Genomic DNA, 20,329 nt, shown 5'->3' on the forward strand with positions numbered 1-20,329 from the left:
AGGGCTGGGGCAGGGGATTGGGGTACAGGAGGAGGAGCAAGGTGCAGGCTCTGGGAGGGAGTCTGGGTGCAGGAGGGGTTTCAGGGCTGGAGCAGGGGACTGGAGTGCAGGAGAGGGTGCAGGGTCAGGTTCTGGGAGGGAGTTTGGGTGTGGGAGGGGGTTGAGGGCTGGGGCAGGGGTTCAGGAGGGGGTACAGGCTCTGGGCTGGGGCTGAGGGGTTCAGAGTGTAGGAGGTGGCTCCGGGCTGAGCCTGGGGCAGAGGATTGGGGTAGAGGAGGGAGTGCAGGGTACAAGCTCTGGGAAGGAGTTTGGGTGCAGGAGGGGGCTCACGGCTGGGGCAGGGGATTGGGGTACAGGAGGAGGAGCAAGGTGCAGGCTCTGGGAGGGAGTCTGGGTGCAGGAGGGGGTTGAGGGCTGGGGCAGGGGGGTGCGGTCTCTGAGAGGGAGTTTGGCTGTAGGAGGAGGTGAGGGGTGCGGGCTCCGGCCGGGCGGTGCTTACCTTGGGCGGCTTCTGGTCAGCGGCACAGCGGAGCTAAGGCAGGCTCCCTGCCTGCCCTGGCCCTGCGCTGCTTGTGGAAGCAGCTGGCATGTCCCGGGGGGGGGGGAGAAGGGGGCTCTGAGCACTGCCCCTGCCTGCAAGCACTGCTCCCGCAGCTCCCATTGGCCGCAGTTCCCGGCCAATGGGAACTGTGGGGGCGGTACTTGCAGGCAGGGGCTGTGTGTGGAGACCCTCTGTCATCCTCCCCACCCCCCCGGGGGCTGCAGGGGCATGAAAGAAAGAAATTCTTTGACTACGCCAGTGCTAGGAACCTGGTAACAAACAAGAACTGTATTTGTTCATTTGTGAGCATAAATTTGATCTAGTTGGTATTACTGAAACCTAGTGGGATGATTCACACTTTTGGAATGTTAAAATCAATGGTTCTAACCTACAGACACCCCCAGACTTAAGCAATCATTCCGTTCCGGAAAGCCTGATGTAACTCGAATTTTGCGTAAGTTGGAAACGTATACCCGTACGTTACGCAAAAATTTCTGCAACTCGAAAATCCTATTTCTGGCTTATGGAACTTTTTCCGGAAGTGTGAATTTGCGTAAGTCGGGTCTTGCGTAACCTGGGGAGCGTCTGTATTTAGGAAGGATCAAGTGGCAAAAGGGGAAGGGAAGTGGCCCTTTTTGTCCAAAATAGCATTGCCTGCTTCATGTCACTGATAACTCAAAGTAAATCATCTTGAATGCTTACGGATTAACATCCTGACAGACAATGCACAAGATGGGGTTGTAATTGGTGTCTGCTACAGAACACCAAATCACGCTAGAGAATAGGATGACCAGCTCCTTATGCACCTATCTATAATGTGTAGGAAATAAAGCTGTATGATCAACCTGAGTTACATATGCAAACTGGTGGTGCAAACTGGCAGAAGGAATAAAGGGTACATACATAGAGGTTTACAGGGATTCCCTGGATCAGGAATCTATATAATAGTTCACTAAAGGGTGGCATGTAAGGTGTCTACCAAGACCCAATAGCTTACTAGTCATCATATGTACAGATAACATTTAAGGAGTTATGCATCCATACTGAAAAATATGTCCTTAAATTATGTGAGCTGACAGGTCACCAGAAGGTGATACACAGGTTCTGTTCAGGGCGGGGGTAGTAGACCCTCATCTCTCTGGCTGGTCATTGTGTAGTCAATGTCTCACAGTGTCTTACTGAGCCTGATGCAAATGAAGAGATTATGAATTCACATGAGAGGCAACCTGCAGGAAAAAACAAAAACAGCTGGGGGGCATGTTGTTTACAGGTAAAGACAATGGATTTTTGGGGTAGAACCAGGAGTACTGAGGTACATCTGGGATCCTTCACTGAGGAGATGAACTGTCAATGTGTTCGGTCTTATGAAAGGAAGGTCACAGCCAACCTGGCTTGAAAACACTGCAAAGACTTTGGGGAGCTAAACTTCATTAGACAGGAAAGTATCTGGTTAATTAAGTCTAGGCTATAGAACGTGTATTATAATTTTATTTGACATGTAACCTTTGTTTCCAATACTTTGACTTGCTACTTCTCAAATCTCTGTACTTTCTTAAATAAACTTTTACTTGTTTACTTTTATTGGTTTTCACTATAAGCATATCTAAGTGCTGTATGTTAACCAGAGCGGTGATCTGAGGTGAAACTGCTAAGCTGGTGTGTACTGCTTCTTTGGGAACAATGAATCTATGACTACTACAAGTGTCCAGTGGAACAGAGACTAGACACTCTAGGGGGATGCTCAGAGGGTCCAGGGGTTGCAGTGTGTCTGCAGAGGGACAGCAGAGCCTGCATAGGCTAAGAGGGGAATATTTGTGTTTGCCTGTGGGAGGTGGAGTTGGGGAGCTGACAGACTAGGGGGGGCAGATACAGACAAGGCTTCCTCATGCGTAGGGCAGGTGGTAGCGAGGTACCTCCCACCCTTGGTACCCCCAAGGAAAGATCAGGAAATGTCATGCTGCCATCCATGGAATTTCTAAATATAATAGATGACAATTTCCTAACTCAAAAAGTGTTGTATTCAACAAGGGGGAAATCTATATTAGAGTGCATTGTGACAGATAAAGAGGAAGTGATCACAAAACTAAAAATTAATGATAGTTTAGGTATGAGTGAACATGACTTGATCACATTTGTAATATGCAAACAGTATAGAGTCCAGACCAGTGATATATGTACTTAGTGCTTTAAAAGGGCCAATTTCACAAAGTTTAAAACAATTATGAGGTAAGTCAGTTGGTAGCAGGAATTAATCAGAAAAATGTCACTAATAATTGGTAATTGTTTAAGAACATTTTACTAGATGCCCCAAAAGACACAATCCCATAATCGAGGAATAAGGCTGTGCTGGTTAAAAAATATGACCTGGTTTAGAGGGGAAGTGAAGGCAGCTATAAAAAAAATAATGTACAACAAAAGGAAGAAAGGTGAAGCTGATAGTAATGAATATAAATCAGAAGCGAAGGAACTGTAGAAAATTGATAAAGGAAGTACAGGGACACAAGGAGAAATCTACGGCAAGCAGAGCTAAGGACAATAAAAAGGAGTTTTTAAAGAATATTACCAACAAAAAGACTCCTAACAGTGGTATTGATCCATTACTAAATGGAAATGGTAGAATGATCAATAATAAAGCAGGAAAGGCAGAAACATTCCATAAATATTTCTGTTCTGTATTTGGGGGGTGGGAGGGAGGAGGAAACAGATTATGCAGTCATATAATCTGATAACATTCTTTGCATTCCACTAATATCTCTGGATGATATTAAACAGCAGTTAGACATTTTTAAATCAAAAGGTCCAGACAGCCATCTCTTTTAAAACTCTTGGATGCAAGTTAGGTTGCTGGGCCATTAGTGCTGATTTTCAATAATTCTTGAAGCACTGGGAAAGTTACAGAGGACTGGAAGAAAGCTAACGTTGTGCCAATATTTAAAAAAGGTAAATGGGATGACCTAGGTAATTATGGGCATGTCAATCTGCAGGGCCGGCTCCAGGCACCAGCTTAACAAGCAGGTGCTTGGGGTGGCCAAGGGAAAGGGGCGGCACTTGCGGAAATTCAGGGGCGGCAGGTCCCTCACTCCGTCTAGGAGCGAAGGACCTGCTGCCGAACTGCCGCCGCCGATCGCGGCTTTTTTTTTTGCTTGGGGCGGCAGAAATGCTGGAGCCAGCCCTGTCAATCTGACATTGATCCCAGGCAAGATAATGGAGCAGCTAATATGGGACTCAATTAATAAAGAACTAAAGGAGGGTAATATAATTAATGCCTATCAACATGGTCTTAGGGAAAACAGATCATTTCAAACTAACTAGATACCTTTTTTGATGAGATTACAAGTTTGGTTGATAAAGGTAATAGTGTTGATGTAATATACTTAGGCTTCTATAAGGCATTTGATTTGGTACTGCACATTTTAATTGAAAAACTAGCATATAAAATTAATAGGACATATATTAACTGGATTAAAAACTAGCTAACTGATAGGTCTCAAAATGTAATGTAAATGGGGAATCATCATCAAGTGGTGTGTTTCTAGTGGGGTCCAACGGCGATCGGTTCTTGGTCCTACACTATTGGACATTTTTATCACTGACCTGGAAGAAAATATAAAATCCTCTCTGATAAAATTTGCAGATAACAAAAAATTGGGGGAGTGGTAAATAAGGAAGATGACAGATCACTGATACAGAGCAGTCTGCATAGCTTGGCAAGCTGGGTTCCAGCAAACAATGTGTGTTTTAAATATGACTAAATGTGTACATCTAGGAGCAAATAATGTAGGCCATTATACTTACAGGATGAGGGACTCTATCCTGAGAAACAGCAACTCTGAACATTTTTGGGGGGTGGCAGTGGATAATCAGCTGAAGATGAGCTCCCAGTGCGACATTTTGGCCAAAAGGACTAATGTGATCCTTGTAAGCAAAAACGGGAATCTTGGGTAGTAAAGATGTTATTTTACCTTGAATTTGGCACTGGTACAACCGTTGCTGGAGTACTGTGTCTAGTTCTGGTGTCCACAATTCAAGAAGGATTCTGATAAATTGGAGAGGGTTCAGAGAAGAGCCACAAAAATGATTAAAAGATTAGAAAACCTGCCTTATAGTGATAGCCTCAAAGGAGCTCAATCTATTTAGTTTAACAAAAGAAGTTAATGTGTGACTTGGTCACAGTTTACAAGTACTTACATGGGGAACAAATATTTGATAATGGGCTCCTCAGCAGAGAAAGGTATAACAATCCAATGTCTGGAAGTTGAAGGTAGACAAATTCAGACTAGAAATGAGGTGCACATTTTTAACAGCGAGCATTATTAACCATTGGAACAATTTACCAATGTCATGGTGGATTCTACATCCCTGGAAATTTTTAAATCAAGATTAGATATTTTTCTAGAAGATCTGCTCTCGGAATTACTTTTGGGAAGTTCTATGGCCTGTGTTATGTAAGAGGTCAGACTAGATGATTACAATGGTCCCTTCTGACCCTGGAAACTATGAATCTAAGACCTAAGAAGTGTTAGTGCTGCTATTACAATGGAGAAATCCAATGAAAAGCCACAAGTGAGATAACTTTCAACTGCAAAAGAAAAAGTGTGTCCATTCAGACTCTTAGGCTGTGATTTTAGGTTTAGGATCCTTTGACTATCCCAGTCTAAGGGCTAATATAAAATTGTTTTCGCTTTCTAATAGTTCACAGATGTATTATTCAATAATGAAGAGTTGAAAGGGAGAAAGTGACAAACAAAGAAGGTCAATTTCATTTTTACACAGTGTTATTTAAAAATAATCCTACCACATTTGATAGCAGCAGTTTTCATTGATGTCACTGAGCAATTAAAGTCAGTCAGCAAGTTTTCAGTTATGGAGAAGGGTATATATTTTAAATGATAGATTGGATCACTAAAAAAAAATTGGTTTTACATCTGGTAATGAACAAGGTTTGCCAAGTCATATAAAGAAAGATGGCATAATTTTATGAAGCTGCAAGTTTGATTTTTTTTAACAGGGCTATTTGCTTTTAAAGCTGGTGAGTTTTAGGTACCAACATTTGGTTATGCTTTAAAGTAAGAGTGATGTAATGTTATGAAAAGGTCACCAGAGGGCCTTTAATGGCTAAAGGTTAGTAATAGACTAAGTACGCTACATACAATACACAGATTTATACTTGCTTTTTAAATAATACATGTGTGTGTTTATAATCATTTTCTGAAGCAATGTGGTTTTGTTTTCTAACTGATAGATCAGTTTTAACTACTTTGTGGTTAGGTTCCCAGCTTTGTTTTGTTTTGTTTGTTTGTTTTAAACATTTTTGATGTTTTGGAAGGGAATTCTTTAAACCACTGGGCAGAGGTGGCTGTAACTACTTTAGTACTAAGTTATGTTTTTTGTAGGAGGTAGATGTGTAAAATATAGTTCAGCTATAGGTTAGGGACCGTGTTTTTAAATTCTCCATTTAATTCATACACCAGCAGTCTCAGGTTTTCATGCAAAAAACAGAAGAGTTTTTGAATGACATTAAAATATTAGATGAAGCTGGCCGTGTGAAGTGTATGTAAACTTCCTTGCAATATTTTTGCCTTGGGAAGGCTCTCAAAGAGGCTATTTCAATAGTCAGGTGCTGTTTCTCTGAGACAGTGTGATGGTACACCAGTAGGGTTTTATTTATTTTTCTAGCAGACCACTGGAGATATATGAATGATACAGGACTCTCCAAAATCCCATACACAGCACTGGGTAACTGTCGAGCCCACAGATTGCAACTTTCTTAAAATGCTTTGTGCTCATGTATGCTTTAGGGAATTATTTTGATTTTTTCCCCCCACTATACAGTAAAACTCCCTCCAACCTCATTAGTGCCATTAAATACAGAGACAGGATGGAGACAGTGGCACACAGAAGACCTACCAAAAAGCACCTCCCCTGGGAAAGAAAGCAAATGAAGACATACAGGGTGCCCTCCAGAGACTGCTTAAGGATACAAGCTCCAACAAAGGCCTTGACGAATTTGTGGCTGTGTGATGGTTTAATGAATGTTATAATATTCTTCAGGGAGACTGAGAAGTGGTGTGGGGAAATAGAGGGGGGGGGGCTTCTTTTTGATAGCCAGAGCTGTGAATCTGAAGGCCCCAAAATAAACCCTCCAACAAAGATCTGTTATGCTAACTACCCTTACACAAAGCAGGGCCCAGGCCAGGGCCTGAACTAGACTAAAAAACACAGTTTTCTGCCAAACTCGGTCAAGTGTCATGTCCAGAGGAGGGGGGAGGGGGGAAAGAATAAAAAGCCCCAGCAGCAGTACTAATGAAATATGTTCATGGCTGATGAAATATAATAACTGCTTGTGTGAAGCAATAGGTAACTTTAGCTAAATGCAAACTGACTCATGCAGCTTCTCCTTTGAATGATCAGTGACCCACTCCGTGATTCCAGCTATCTGCAAAAATAGCCAATCATAGATCCTCTTTAGGCGTCCCATGGAACCCCCCCCTAATCTTTAACCAAAAGACCCCGGAAAATAACGTGTCTTGAGAAATGTACCCAAACTGGTGCCAAGTACCACCCCTGGGGAAAACCACTTCTCGGAAAATTAATAAGGAAGGTACGGGGGGGGGGGGGGGACTGACCCCGACCCTACTTTCTTAACTTGCGGTTTGGGGGAGGGACTAACCCCAACCCTAATTTCTTAACTCATGACTATTGTTTGTACTTTGCTTGCGGTTTGATGAAATAAAGTAGCCTGCGAGCTGCTGCTCGGGGTGTCAGTCTTCGGACTGCACCCCAGTGCACTGGTATGTATGTCAATAAACTGGCCTCAGGCTTGAGTCTTTGAACTAAAATGACTGCGTGGGGGTCTTTGACCACAACAGTGGCAACAGTAAATTTCTTAAACAAGACAGCTTACCTACTCACATTAAAACAGATTATTGCAGAAGGTTCTCTTAGGATTGCAAGTAACAGTGGTTAAAAGTACAGAGGTGGGTGATGGGCCTCCTAAAGCAATCAACACTCATGTACAGGAAAATTATTGACATGCAATGGAAAACTGGAATTGTTTTAAGAAATCTGCATAACAAGTTTAGTTTTGCTGGTCGACTCCTGTGATTTATATCAGCATGGAATACCAGAGAGTTGTTAGAGGGAGTCAGACAGCTACCAGTGGTGGTCCATTTTTCAGACCAAAATGAAAGATTAGTTTGAAAAATGTCACCATGTTTGAACAGCACTTTGGGCTCAATCATAGTCCTGTAGCATGAAACTGGAGACTTCTTAACAGTGGGTGAAGAATCTCCACGAAAAAGGCCTTTATTTTGTTGCACAATGAACATTACTACAGTATTCTTAATGAGAAAACTTTAGTTGGTGAAAATTTTTTACTACAAGTTCTGCTTCCTGACTTTTAGCTATAAAAACAAACATTCATGCAAATAAACTCACAAGACCTGTGCAGGTCTCTTATTCCCAATTTTACCAACCAGGGAAAGTGATAGGGTGCTGCTTATCTTGTGCCTTACCTTCACAGAAAACAGGCAAATAGTAGTTTACGTATATGGTGATAAAGGAAGTACCTGATGCATTGAAGAGTTGAATGCCACTTTAGAAAGGGTTATAAGGTGGCTAAAATTTTTAGATTGGAAGCTCTTTTGGGTAGGGACTGTCCTTTTGTTTGGTGTATGGACTACACCAAGCACAATAGTAGAGTTGTGTTGGAAATAGTTTTCCTGTCCTATGAATATTTTTAAGACTTAAATTTTTCCTGTTTTGAATCAGAACAAAATACCCAAATCTAAAAAAATATTAATGAATAATGTTTTTGTTTTGGATTAGTTGAAACATTTTGTTTCAATAATTTTGAAATGTCTTGTTTAGATTTAGACTTTTAAAAACATTTTTTCAGGCTAGTTAGCTTAAACATTGAAATGAAAAGTTGTGTCAAAAAATGTCAAAACCAATTTTTTTTTTTTTTTTTTAACAATAAAAAAAATTGACTCTTTTCAAGTCTGGATATGTGTCCCTGTTCCACTTTTGATGAATTGGCAAGTTTTGATGAAAAAAATTGTCAAAAATTTTCCAACCAGCTCCATGCAATAGGATCTTGGACAATAACTGGTTCTCCAAGGTGCTACCACAATTCAAATAATTAACAACAACAATAACGACAACATTTGGCATTTTAGCCAAGGAACCACAGAGCCATTTTAGGAAGCATATCAAAATGCACCTCTGCCAGAACAAGAAACTTCTTGTTGTACCTCATTGATATATTGGGGTAACCCGAACAATACATAAACAAGGCATACATTTATATTGAACTCCACTGCCACGATTCTCACTAAATTTCAAAATTGTTTTTAAATCAGATAAGTTTGGGCAACAAAAAACGCCCCCCAAAAAAATCTGCTAAAAAAACCCTTGTCTAACTCTTCCAGTATGTTTATTTTTCTCCATCACCTTCCAGATCAAAGCAAAGAAGGGACACCAAGTGACTTCAGTATTTTTATCAACTTTGATCAGGTTAAATCCTTCTTATTGTGCTCAAATAAGCAAGAACAAAACTCATGGCAAGAAGTCTCATACTGCTAGCTAAAGCTGATGGAAATTTTTCCACACAAAAAGATTTTAATGAAATAATGGCCTTTTTACAAACATTTTTGAGAAAAAATTGACAGATTTTTTTTCTGGTTTTTTGGTGAAACTTGCCACGACTTTAATCTATATTTTAGACAAATTTTATCAAAATTGTTTTTAAGACATTATAGAAAATGGACTCCCTCCCTTTTTTCCCCCACAAAGAATACACTGTTTTTATTAAATAAGACATTTTTATAAAATGTTGGTAAAAATATTGTGAAAAATCCATGAAAACCAGAAAATGAATCCATTTGAAATCATGCAAAATGGAACATTTTTTTTTAAAAAGTGTGACATTATTTTCCTGGGTTTTCTGACCATCTCTATTGGTAGCCTTCAGCAATGGTTATGCTATTACAGTAAAAACCCCATTTATCCAAATAAAACTGAGGTCATGGAATTTATTCTGGTAAATGGAAGTGTCAATAAAAGTGGGAGTTTTTCCAGGTAAGTGATGCTCACAGAAGAACGTAATCTAAATTAGGATAACAGAAGCATTCGGATAAGAGGGGTTAATATAAGAGGGGCTCAACTGTGTTAGATTTATTGCTGACATCCTACATTTTCCTTACCCATTTCAGTAGTTAGCACATTCTTTTTGCACAGGAAAGAAGATGCCATAGACTTATTTTTTCCTCCCAGAAAAATCCATTCCCAAATCCGTGCTTTGGCAAAGTTAAAATTACAAGAGCTGACAGCTCATGGGAAGATTTTTTTCTTAACTTTTCTTTAAGTTGGGCCTTAATAGGATGGTTGCTGATGGGCCCATGGTTGACTCTTTATTCCCTGCTGTTACATAGCCTCTGTGATAGTAACCCTGAGCAATTATGAATGAAGTACCTGGGCGGATTAATAATTTGTTAGTTGAGGGCATTTTGAATGTGTTGAACTCCCTGTTGATTGTTAATTTCATTATTGCTGCTTAGTTAATATAGAGAACAAAGTTGCATGGAGACTTCTCAACATTTAATAGGGCCATCATCCCAGATAAACCCTAACCCTAACCCTTTTTCACCCAGTAAAAGAAGACTGCAGGAAAATGCTATGAGTTTACTGCTACAATAACCTGACGTTTACATACACTGCACTAGTTACTAGAACTTTACTTATAAGGCCTTGACTCAGCAGTCATATGTTCGATAAAATGTATCTTGATTCAGCCTAGTTGAATCCTGGGTCAGGGGGCAGAGTCCACCAAAACAAAGGAAAGCCCGCCCTCTCAGGTGAGAGAAGGGCCACAGAGCCAGAAACTCAGCTGATTACAAGAGACAGAAAATGAAAAACAGGGATGGGGGTATAGATCACTGGATCAAACAAGGGATCCAGAGGAGGACACCAAGCAGAGAACTCAAGACAATGCCCCCTGTTCCAAGAAGGTGTCAGTCAATGCCATCCAGAGGAACTCTTGACAAAGGAATATACCCCTAACTGATCACTATATTTGGGGTCAGGAAGGAATTGTCCCCTGGGTCAGATTGGCTGAGACCCTGGGGTTTTTTTGCCTGCCTCTGCAGCATGGGGTACAGGTTGCCTACAGGTTTAAACTAGTGTAAATGGTGGATTCTCTGTAACCTGAAGTCTTTAAATCATGATTTGAGGACTTCAGTAACTCAGCTAGAGGTTAGGGGTCTATTTACAGGAGTGGGTGGGTGGGTGAGATTCTGTGGCCTGCAATGTGCAGAAGGTCAGACTAGATGATCACGATGGTCCCTTCTGACCTTAAAATCTGAGAGTATGAATCTATCTAAAATCTCAGAAATTCGGTATAGTTGAGGACGAAAAACACTTTTATGTTGTATTTGTACACAATGGCTATTTTATCCAACATAGAAAGAGAAACGCTCTAGGAATCTTTAAACTGCTGTGAAGTGATCCTATTGGAGCCTCACAGTCCTGCCCGAATTGTGAGCCTAATTGTGGGAAAGTGGATGGAAGTTTATAAAATGGTCCAATCATCTATAATAATAAATGTTGATGGGAAAAGGCAACAGATGACCAACTCTGCCTGTTACAGGTAATTTAACCATTTTTAACCTTCTATCCACTTTCCCACAGTTAGGCTCGCAATTAATATGGACTACTAGACCCCAATGCACCTGCATGGAGCCCCATTTACATGGCTCCCCAATACCCTTTCTATTATGGGCCTGATCATGCAGCCTTAAATTACACGAATAGCCCCACTGGAAACACATGATCAAAAACTGCTGGACCAAGTCCTATATCAACAGAATTTTGAACCGGCTTCATCTCATTCTATTCTAAATGTGCTAAGTACAAAGGCATAGACAAATATAATGAGGCACAATTAACGGATCTGATCCTGCAAGGCCCTCCAGGTGGGGGAAAAAAAGTATAAAATGAGAGACAACAGGTGGATACAACAAACAGATATGGGGAGCACGAGGTAACAGTGACTCAATTATGGTAAGTGTAATGAGGATTAATACGTTCATTTCAAAGAGTCGGACATTAAAATTACAAAGACAATTGTAATTAATATTGCTATACCACCCACTGTCCATGTACTCACTTTATATGGAATATGCCAGAGAACCATTTATCTTTTTGCACTAGGCAAAAAGTGTAAAGATTTTCAAGGACAATCATTGTAGTACTGATTGATGCAACAGATGTTTGATTCTGTATAAGAAACTGAGTTGGTTCCTGGTCTGGTTAAACTGTGGTCAGAAAAATACTTGTATTACAAGGCAGTCTTGGAAGAGCAGATATGTGTTATTATGTAAACTCAGGCCTTTGCCTGAGGAAACGAAGATGTAAGGCTGGCTTTTAAACTTTACGGAGTCAGTTGCTCACACCGTACACAGAAATGTCCAGTACTAAAGGGCTTAAGGTGAAGAGACTAAGCATTACACCCATGCCTCGTCTAGTGTAGCTGTTCACACAGCTATTAGCTCCCCAGGAAGGCTGAGTGGCCCAGAATTATTTGTAGGGCTTCTTAGCCTTCAGAAAGAGGGTTGAGTAGGGAATCAAGGGGAAAATACATATTACCGATGAGGACAAACCAGTCTTTTAGAGCAAAGGGAATAAAAGCTGAAATTTTAAGCAGAGAATTGGCAAATTAAGTTAACCAAAGCAATCTTTAGATCTTCCTGCAGAGCTCTCCTAACCCACCAGACAAGTCCACTAATAAGAGAAAAAAAATAAGTTCAATATCAGAAAAAACTGATCATTAGTAGTTCAGTTATCCCAAGTACTGTGGAAAACCCCCCAGCCTTCTCCACCTCAGCAGGTGGCAGTGACTTATGGTCCACAATATTCCACAGTGGTCTCTAAGGCCTTGTCTCAGAGAAATGTAGAAGGAAAGAAATACATTTTGCTACTTTCCACAGGCTGAAACCATAGCAAAACGCTACAACTATGAACTCAGAAGTGACTAGAAAAGAAAAAGGAGGTGTGGTTGCAAGTTCTGATTAGTGGAGATGAATCACATACTTGGGTCAGATTGGCAGCCGCTGGAGGAGGCCAGGCATGAAGTCAGATAGAACAGGCTGGAGTCTCAATGAATCCCTGTCAATTTTCTGAGCAACTATTTCAGACACTATGATTTCACATTGACTTAACTCTATGGACAGACATATACATCTTTCTACATATTCATTTGGATACCAGTCTGGGAAATGCCACTGTCTTAAGAAATGCCAATGCCAATGCCAATTCAGCTCCAACATGCTATCTAAAATGCTCCTGAAGCCATCTCAGCTTGCCCAGGCTGTTAGCAATGTTCCAGATATCTTTGTTGCTTGACAGCTTTTACTTCTTTTGGGGTTACCTTTTGGTTTCTCAGTTAATATTTGATTAGTGGCATTAGGGACAGGGATGGGAGAAGGAGAGACTACCCATTGCAACAAACTTCTGACCTTATAAGAACGGCAGAATAAATGAAACTCAGCATTCAAAAGGTTCAGAGGGTTTGAACCTACAACATTGAAGTGGGAGTTTGCAATGCCATCAAAATGCTGAAAGCCCTAGTTTTCAATGTTATTGTGTATGTCTTGCTGAGCATTGGCCCTCTGTTCAGTGCAGTACAGAACAAAGCTAGAAACACACTCTTTCCCCATATTTACAGTATAAGTACAGCTGTTAAAACCTAATAATTAAGTCGTAACTAAATCCTGTCATTTAACTGCAGACTCTGTAATACAATAGTCCAGCAGTAATGCTTGGTATACAGCCTCTATATGAACCTTTAAATTTAAAAAAGGCTCCAAATGCTAATCATAGAATATCAGGGTTGGAAGGGACCTCAGGAGGTCATCTAGTCCAACCCCCTGCTCAAAGCAGGACCAATCCCCAGACAGATTTTTGCCCCAGATCCCTAAATGCCCCCCAAGGATTGAACTCACAACCCTGGGTTTAACAGGCCAATGCTCAAACCACTGCCAATGCCAATTCAGCTCCAACTTCCTCTTTTCTTCTTTTCTTTTGCTGCCAAAGCACTCTGCTTACAGACCTTCCAAAATTCTCTCACTGAGGAGTAACAGGAACCTAAAGCCACACAAGTCTCACCTGCAAGTTGTCCTCCCCTTTTATGCTTAATCATACATACCAAGAACCAAGGGTAACATTTTCAAAAGAGCCTATATCCCATTTTCAGAAATGACCAACACACTTATGAGCTGAAGTCTCATTGAAAAATCAATGGAATTTAGCCTCCACAGTGTGTCACTTAAAAAAAAAAAAAAAAAAAAAGGAATGTGGGCTCCTAAATCACCTGGGCACTTTTGAAAATTTTACTCCAAATATTTAATTGTGGTGATACCCGGTAATATTGCAAAGGGCAGTTCACCCCCATTATTGTAGGTGGGACAACTGGAGTAAGAAACCATAAGATTTTTAAAAATTATTTCAGTAACACTATTTTATCATTAAAATATTTTTCACTCCTATAGGGCTGCCCATCTGAAGTAGCTCATATAAATATTAATCAATGAAGCCTCACAATAATCCTGCGAGGTAAAGTGGAGAAACTTGGGCACAGAGAGATTAAGTGATACTATACTGGGTCCCAAAGCAAGAGGCAGGCTGTGGCAGAGCCAGGAATTAGAGTGGGTCAGAAAATGCCCCCCCTCCACCCGCCATGGATAATTTTGACTTTTCCTTGGAAAAAAACAAAAGATTTTTGACAAAAACATCAAAGTTTTCTAAAGCAGACACATTTTGCCAAAAATTTCATTTTATCAAACCCCAATTTTCTTGAAAAACCCATACCGATGGAAAATTTTCAGCCATCTCTTCCAGGAATAAAACTAAGGTCTCCGAAGCCCAATCCCCACGCCTTAACGAGACAGGGTTTTCAAGCAATTTTGAGTGCCAAACTTGATGGAGATTTATCTGAGCACCCTTTAAAAATCAAGTCCCTTTAAAGCAGCTCAGGTTGGGCACCTAAAATGGAGGCACTGAAAATCACTAGCCACTTTTGAGAACCTAGAGCCAGCCTTCCTCCATTTTTGTGTTATGTGAAGTGTAGTGTAGCATAGGAATCTCTTTGGCCAAGAGACTCGATAGTCTCAATGTGCACATTTATTGGAAGACGACATGGGTATGGAAATCTCCCCAGCCAGACAGCAGATCTGACTGCAACGGTTTTAAAATTGGCCTGCGAACTAGGTCATGATTGTGACTTCATCTTACCTTAGGAAGCCTGTACTTTTCTCTCAGATGAACCCTCAGACAAGCTCTCTCTGCCTTTTTTTGTGCAAACGCTGCATCTCTCTCCATCCTGAAAATCAAAATAATAGGTGTGTAACCAGAAACCTATCATGTGACAACTTGTCATTGTCACGGAACTAATTACTCAGCTACAGAAAACTACAGGCTGAAGTCATTCTCATCCCATTTTATGCTTTAACACAGCATAGTCTGTATCAGACTAAACAAACAACAACGAACATATGTAGAGCTCTTTCCAGACATTTACTAATCAGCTTCACGGCACCTATGGGAGGTAGGCTAGTATTATGCCCATTTTACAGGGGAACTTCCCTCTCACACACACACACACACACACACTCTCTCTCTCCAAACTTCTTAATTTTCATGAATTTTTTTCATAAAATGTTTGGTTTTTGTACATATACCAAAAGTGGTTTGATCAAATCTTAACCATAAGCTTTCAAAACAATATACGTGGATTTAGCAGAAAAACTTCCTTTAAAGTTAAAAACCTGCATACATAATGTGCAATTGCCTGCCATGCAGTTTCCTGTTCCTGTCCACTAGAGGTTAATGGGCTGTTGTAGATTCATAACAACTGTGACATATCTATTAGGTCGTGTAGTTCACCCTCTTGCTGGTGCAACATTATTTTCTGTGGAACCTATTCTAAAGTTTCACGTAAGCTAGTTTTAAGCGTCCACTTGAAAAGGTATTCCACAGCCGAATAGATCTCACTCCGGAACTTTTTCTGATATTCAGCATACATTTTCTCACCTAATGTCATCCCAATACTCTAAGTAGCCTGCCCATGTACAATAATAAGAGATTCTCTTTCTGCATTTTTACATCCATCACATACTTGTAGATAGTCATTTCCCACTTATTTATTGCTATCCTCAAATCTTTATAAAGAAGATGGGGTCAAAGTGTGACTTCAGAGATGAAGTTCTAGAAAATCAAGGCTAGAATTGATGCCCATCTATCATGAATAGTGAAATCAACCTTTTTATGATGCAGGAGAATGGACTATGTGACTCATTAGAGGACCCCTTCGCTTTTAACAAGTCTCTCATTTGCTTGTTTACATGCCTTCCAGATGGTGATTGATGCATTTTTACATTTTTAACCTAAGCAGTGTTGGTTAGAGGTTAAACAAAAATAGTGGAGACAACGGGGTCATGTCAGGGGTTCTAATCCAGTCTGAGCCTCTGACTCACTGGGTGACCTTGGGCAAGTCACTTCACCTCTTTGATCCTCAGGCTGTGCAGCTGTAAAACTGAGTAAAATTAGGAGGTCACTAAAACCAGATGTTGCATCTGTGATCATGATTCCAGGATGAACTGAAATACAATTACAGAACCAGTGCAGCGTCCAGTTCCATCATTCAGTTTTTCTGTGCAAAAACACAACCATTTTCATTACAGTTCCCCTATTCCCACCTGTGCTGGAAGGAATATTGTTCAGTTATTGACTTATAGCACAGCTTCATATTTAACAAACACAGCAGACTTCAAAACATTATTAAAATAACATGCTCTTCTCTTTCGAATCTTTCCTCCTCTCCAGATTTCTTGCTTTGCTTATCTATTCCAGCACAGCATCTTTTTGCAGGCTGATTGAAAAGAAAAAATAATCTCCCCCTATGTAATGTACCAGAAAAGAAAGTAACATTTTGAATTGTGTTTACAAACAGGTTACATTTATTCAGAATTTTATGACTGAAGCTGCTGCTGCTAAATATAGACCTGGATACCTCTTAAATTCTATAAGTCATTAACCTTTCACCTATAATCATCTTAAATGTAGGATTTAGACAACCATTATGTAATTGATCATTAGTGAACTAGATGCAGTGGAGATTTAGAATTCAATTGTCTTTCTTTATAATTCTACAGGGTTTAAACTCCTACCTGCTTGAAACTCATTATTTTATTTTATATCTGCTATGTAAACAGTGCCCCTGCATTTTACTTGTCAGAATGTGGTTACGGATTGCAATGATCAGCCAAATACAATTCCTGAGCTATAAACAGAGATCAAAACCTCTCTCCTTCATTTAATAGAGTTTGGACAACTGAAAAAATGGTTTAAATTTATAGTTTTGAAATTAGTCAAGCATCCTTCGAATAAACATTACCAGCTTTACATTCTTCGTTCTTACCCTGTCCTCAATTTTTGCAATGATAAATGGGGGAGATTAAATATTTTAAGCATATCAGATTTATGTTTTAAGAGGGTAGATCATGTGGTTTTCAGCATTAACCACTGCATTCTTAGATTGCAACCAGCATTTACACCATTAAACCTACAGAAATAAACTTGAAGAAATTCTCTTGCCCATATGGAAGCGAAAAGCAACACCAGCACAAGATGTGTAGGTGAGTGTGTGGGGAGGTGGGGAGGATTGGAAATGAGGGTGAAGGATGAAACCACGATACAAAACATCTTACAATTTGCAGCTAGATGAGCTTTTGTTTTGGAGAGGCTGTTCGGCAAGGCAATGTTCCCTATGCTTAAAAATAGGAATGTGGGGTAAGGAGACAATGTACTGACTTTTTCTGGGGTTAGTCTCAGATGAGCCAAGTCATCATGAATTAGTCACACATTGATAATAAGGGAATGTGTACTCACTTCTCCTCAACAATTTGCTTTTGATATTCCTCATATTCCTCTCTAGTCATTCCTGCTGCTGCAGCTGGGTCGGAAGGACCACTTTCTTCTTTGCTTTCCTCACCTCCACCACCAAGTCCTAAATTCTTTACCTGGTTGCTCAACATGCTTTTCATTAAGAAAGCCATTTTCTTCCCAAGAAAATTTAAAAACAAAACAAAACCAAAAAAGGCTCCCGAAAGACAACAATATGTTTGTCAGCAAGGGAATTTCTACAGCCTCAGCAGCTCTTCAAGGGCACAATGCTAGTGAGAAGTGGATGCCAAAAACAGTTCGTCAGCCATAATCTGGATTAAAGTGGTGAACTCCTTAGTATCTAGAGGCAGATGGTTCAGATTACTCCAAAAAGTCATTAGATGCAGCTCCCTACTTTTAATATTAATACCTTAAGCTAATTGTAAATACAGAAAAATTCACATAGTTCACAGAAGCATTTTGATTTCTTTAGTCTTGAAACTCTCAATTACATGGAGACCAAAGAGCCTTCATCAGAACACACAGTATCTGAATTAAAATAAGACTTGGTTGATTACATGATCACAACAGAATTGTAAAATTCAGGCTACTGAGCAGCAAATCCTGTTGGATGTACACGTCCAATGAGATTTGAAAACTAGGATTCTTCATTAAGCAAAAACAATCCTTTTATCCATTAATATTTTTATCCCATTGGACAGAAAGTACAGTACGATGGGGGGTTTTCTTCATCTGCTTTTTCAAGCCTTTTAAATGGTTGGTTTCTGTGACAGATGAACGAATCCTTAGTGTGATCATAATTTCTTCCCTCTATTAAAAAAAAAAGTTATTTCTTCCCATTTTTCTCCACCATTCTGATTTGCTTATGGCACTATACCCTCTCTCTCTCTAGACCATCACTTTGATTGGCACTGCATGGAATATTTAGTGCTGAAGGTTCTTAGCCGGGTAAGAAGAAATGCATTTTGTTCAGCTAGATTACAGTTTTGATATCCTTTGTCTGAAAATTGTCTTCTTGGGGCTGGTCTTGCACACCCTTACTCACATGAATGAGCCCATTGACTTCAGTGGAATTAGTTGTGTGAGTTGGGTATACTCACATAAGGGTTTGCAGGAGCTGGCACTTAAGATTGCAAACTCTTTGGAGATGGGAAATTGTTTCTGTCTCTCAAATGCCTTGCACCCTGTGGGATATTTTAATAATCACGCCGAGGATTATTGGGTATTGTTTAATGAAATATTTTTGAGCTCTGATTATCAAAATGGCTCTCCCAATGCAGTCGTCATTTCATTGGCGATATGGGAGGAGTCCAGTTCAGTTAATGCCCTAATCTACATTAGTACCTTTCTAATTAAAGCACTCCCTGCTACTAAAAAAAAAAGTGCAGGATGTCCAGTAATCCTGGATTATCTCTGATTAATCAACAGACTTTAACTTTCCTTTTGAAAACAGATAAATATTATTTAGGAGAATTTAAAATCAAACAAAATACATTTGGTCTACTGAAAAGATTTACAAAACTATTGCTTTTTAAAGCCTGAAATCATTTTGTAAACATTATGCTCCCCTTTAAAGTCCTGCATAACTGAATTCTTTGGGAGTAGGAATTGCCTTCTACTTTGCTGGCTTATTCAGCCCCTAGCAAAACTGGGCCCCAAGTACTTTCCAAAGTTTCAGTCATCCAATCAGGGACCAAGAAACAAGAACATGCAAATTAGGTGACCAATCACAGTTTGAATAGAAAATTTGGACCAGTTGCAGCTCAGGAGCAAGCCACAGACTGAAACTGATGCACAAACTGTTTGCCAAATAATGAATAAAACTCATTATCTAGTCACACAGTTTGCAACAGAAAAAAAACCCAAACAAACAACCTGCTCTGTTCATTGGCCAGAGTACAGATACATGCAGGATAGGAAACATCACTTTTGCTTTGACAAAGGACTATTAAGAATTTGCACCGATACAGTTGCCAATCTCTAAATTACTGTGAGCCCACATTACGCAGAAGAGAGTAGCAATAAGCAAAAATAGTAATTAATGTCTTACATTTACATAGCCCCTTTACAGATTCTATAGATAGGCATCACAATGCCCATCAGAGACGGGAAGTTGCTTCCAAAGTGGATCATGGCTGCTGTTAAAGGGTAAAATCCTGGTAGAGTGCACAGTCCAGACAAATGCACATGGAGCTGAGGAATGGTCTTCATCCCCAATCTACAGCAGGGGGCATGTTTCAGCTATGTGGCATAGCAGAAATATCACTTTTACTAGGTCCTGCATAAGTGGGTTGATAGGCCCATGGTTCTGTACACTTTGCAGAACATCTGGCTAGATCTTTGTCCCACTCCTGCAAAGTGCCCAGAGAGCTGCAATGGAGTTGGTGTTCAGAATCCCTGGCACAAGTTTTCTCTGGTTTGGCAGCTCTGCAGGGATTCGGGTACTCAAATACCACGATGACTGGTGCAGCTTAACCTGAATAGGGCATTTTATTCTTCAGGCAGTTAGCTGACGTACTCTGAAGCTAAGAACCTGGAGTTCTCTAGTTTTGCTTGGAGTAGCTTACTGTGACAGAGCAAATTCAGATGTATTGGTACAAGAAAAATCTCACCACACTGCTTCTGGAACAGCAGCCCTAGAAAGCACTCCCTTTCTCTTTGTTAGGATCAAGTAAGACCTGTCCTCTGTTTATTAATGTACGTAAGATCGTATCATGAGGGTCAAGACAGGAGATGACCTCTCAGAAGCAGGCTGGCAACACTCCTGCGCAGCCCAACTTCCTCTCATTTGCTGGCTGTGGTGCACAGTGATAGCAATCCAATCATGTACGA

At 40.2% G+C, this 20,329-nt stretch overlaps 1 protein-coding gene across 1 annotated transcript in view; it reads right to left on the reverse strand.

Annotated features, from left to right (window-relative positions):
* CPLX4 (complexin 4) overlaps positions 1-17,649 on the reverse strand; it is a 32,419-nt gene extending 14,770 nt beyond the window's left edge. Inside the window, exons 1-2 of the mRNA XM_065407000.1 lie at positions 17,483-17,649; positions 14,828-14,915 (exon numbers count right to left, since the gene is read on the reverse strand). Of these exons, the coding sequence (XP_065263072.1) occupies positions 14,828-14,915; positions 17,483-17,649 (255 nt within the window). The remainder of the gene's footprint in view (positions 1-14,827; positions 14,916-17,482) is intronic.
* Positions 17,650-20,329: the final 2,680 nt, after the last annotated feature.

The sequence above is a fragment of the Emys orbicularis genome, chromosome 6 (genome assembly GCF_028017835.1).
Source record: "Emys orbicularis isolate rEmyOrb1 chromosome 6, rEmyOrb1.hap1, whole genome shotgun sequence".
Lineage (NCBI taxonomy): Eukaryota > Metazoa > Chordata > Testudines > Emydidae > Emys > Emys orbicularis.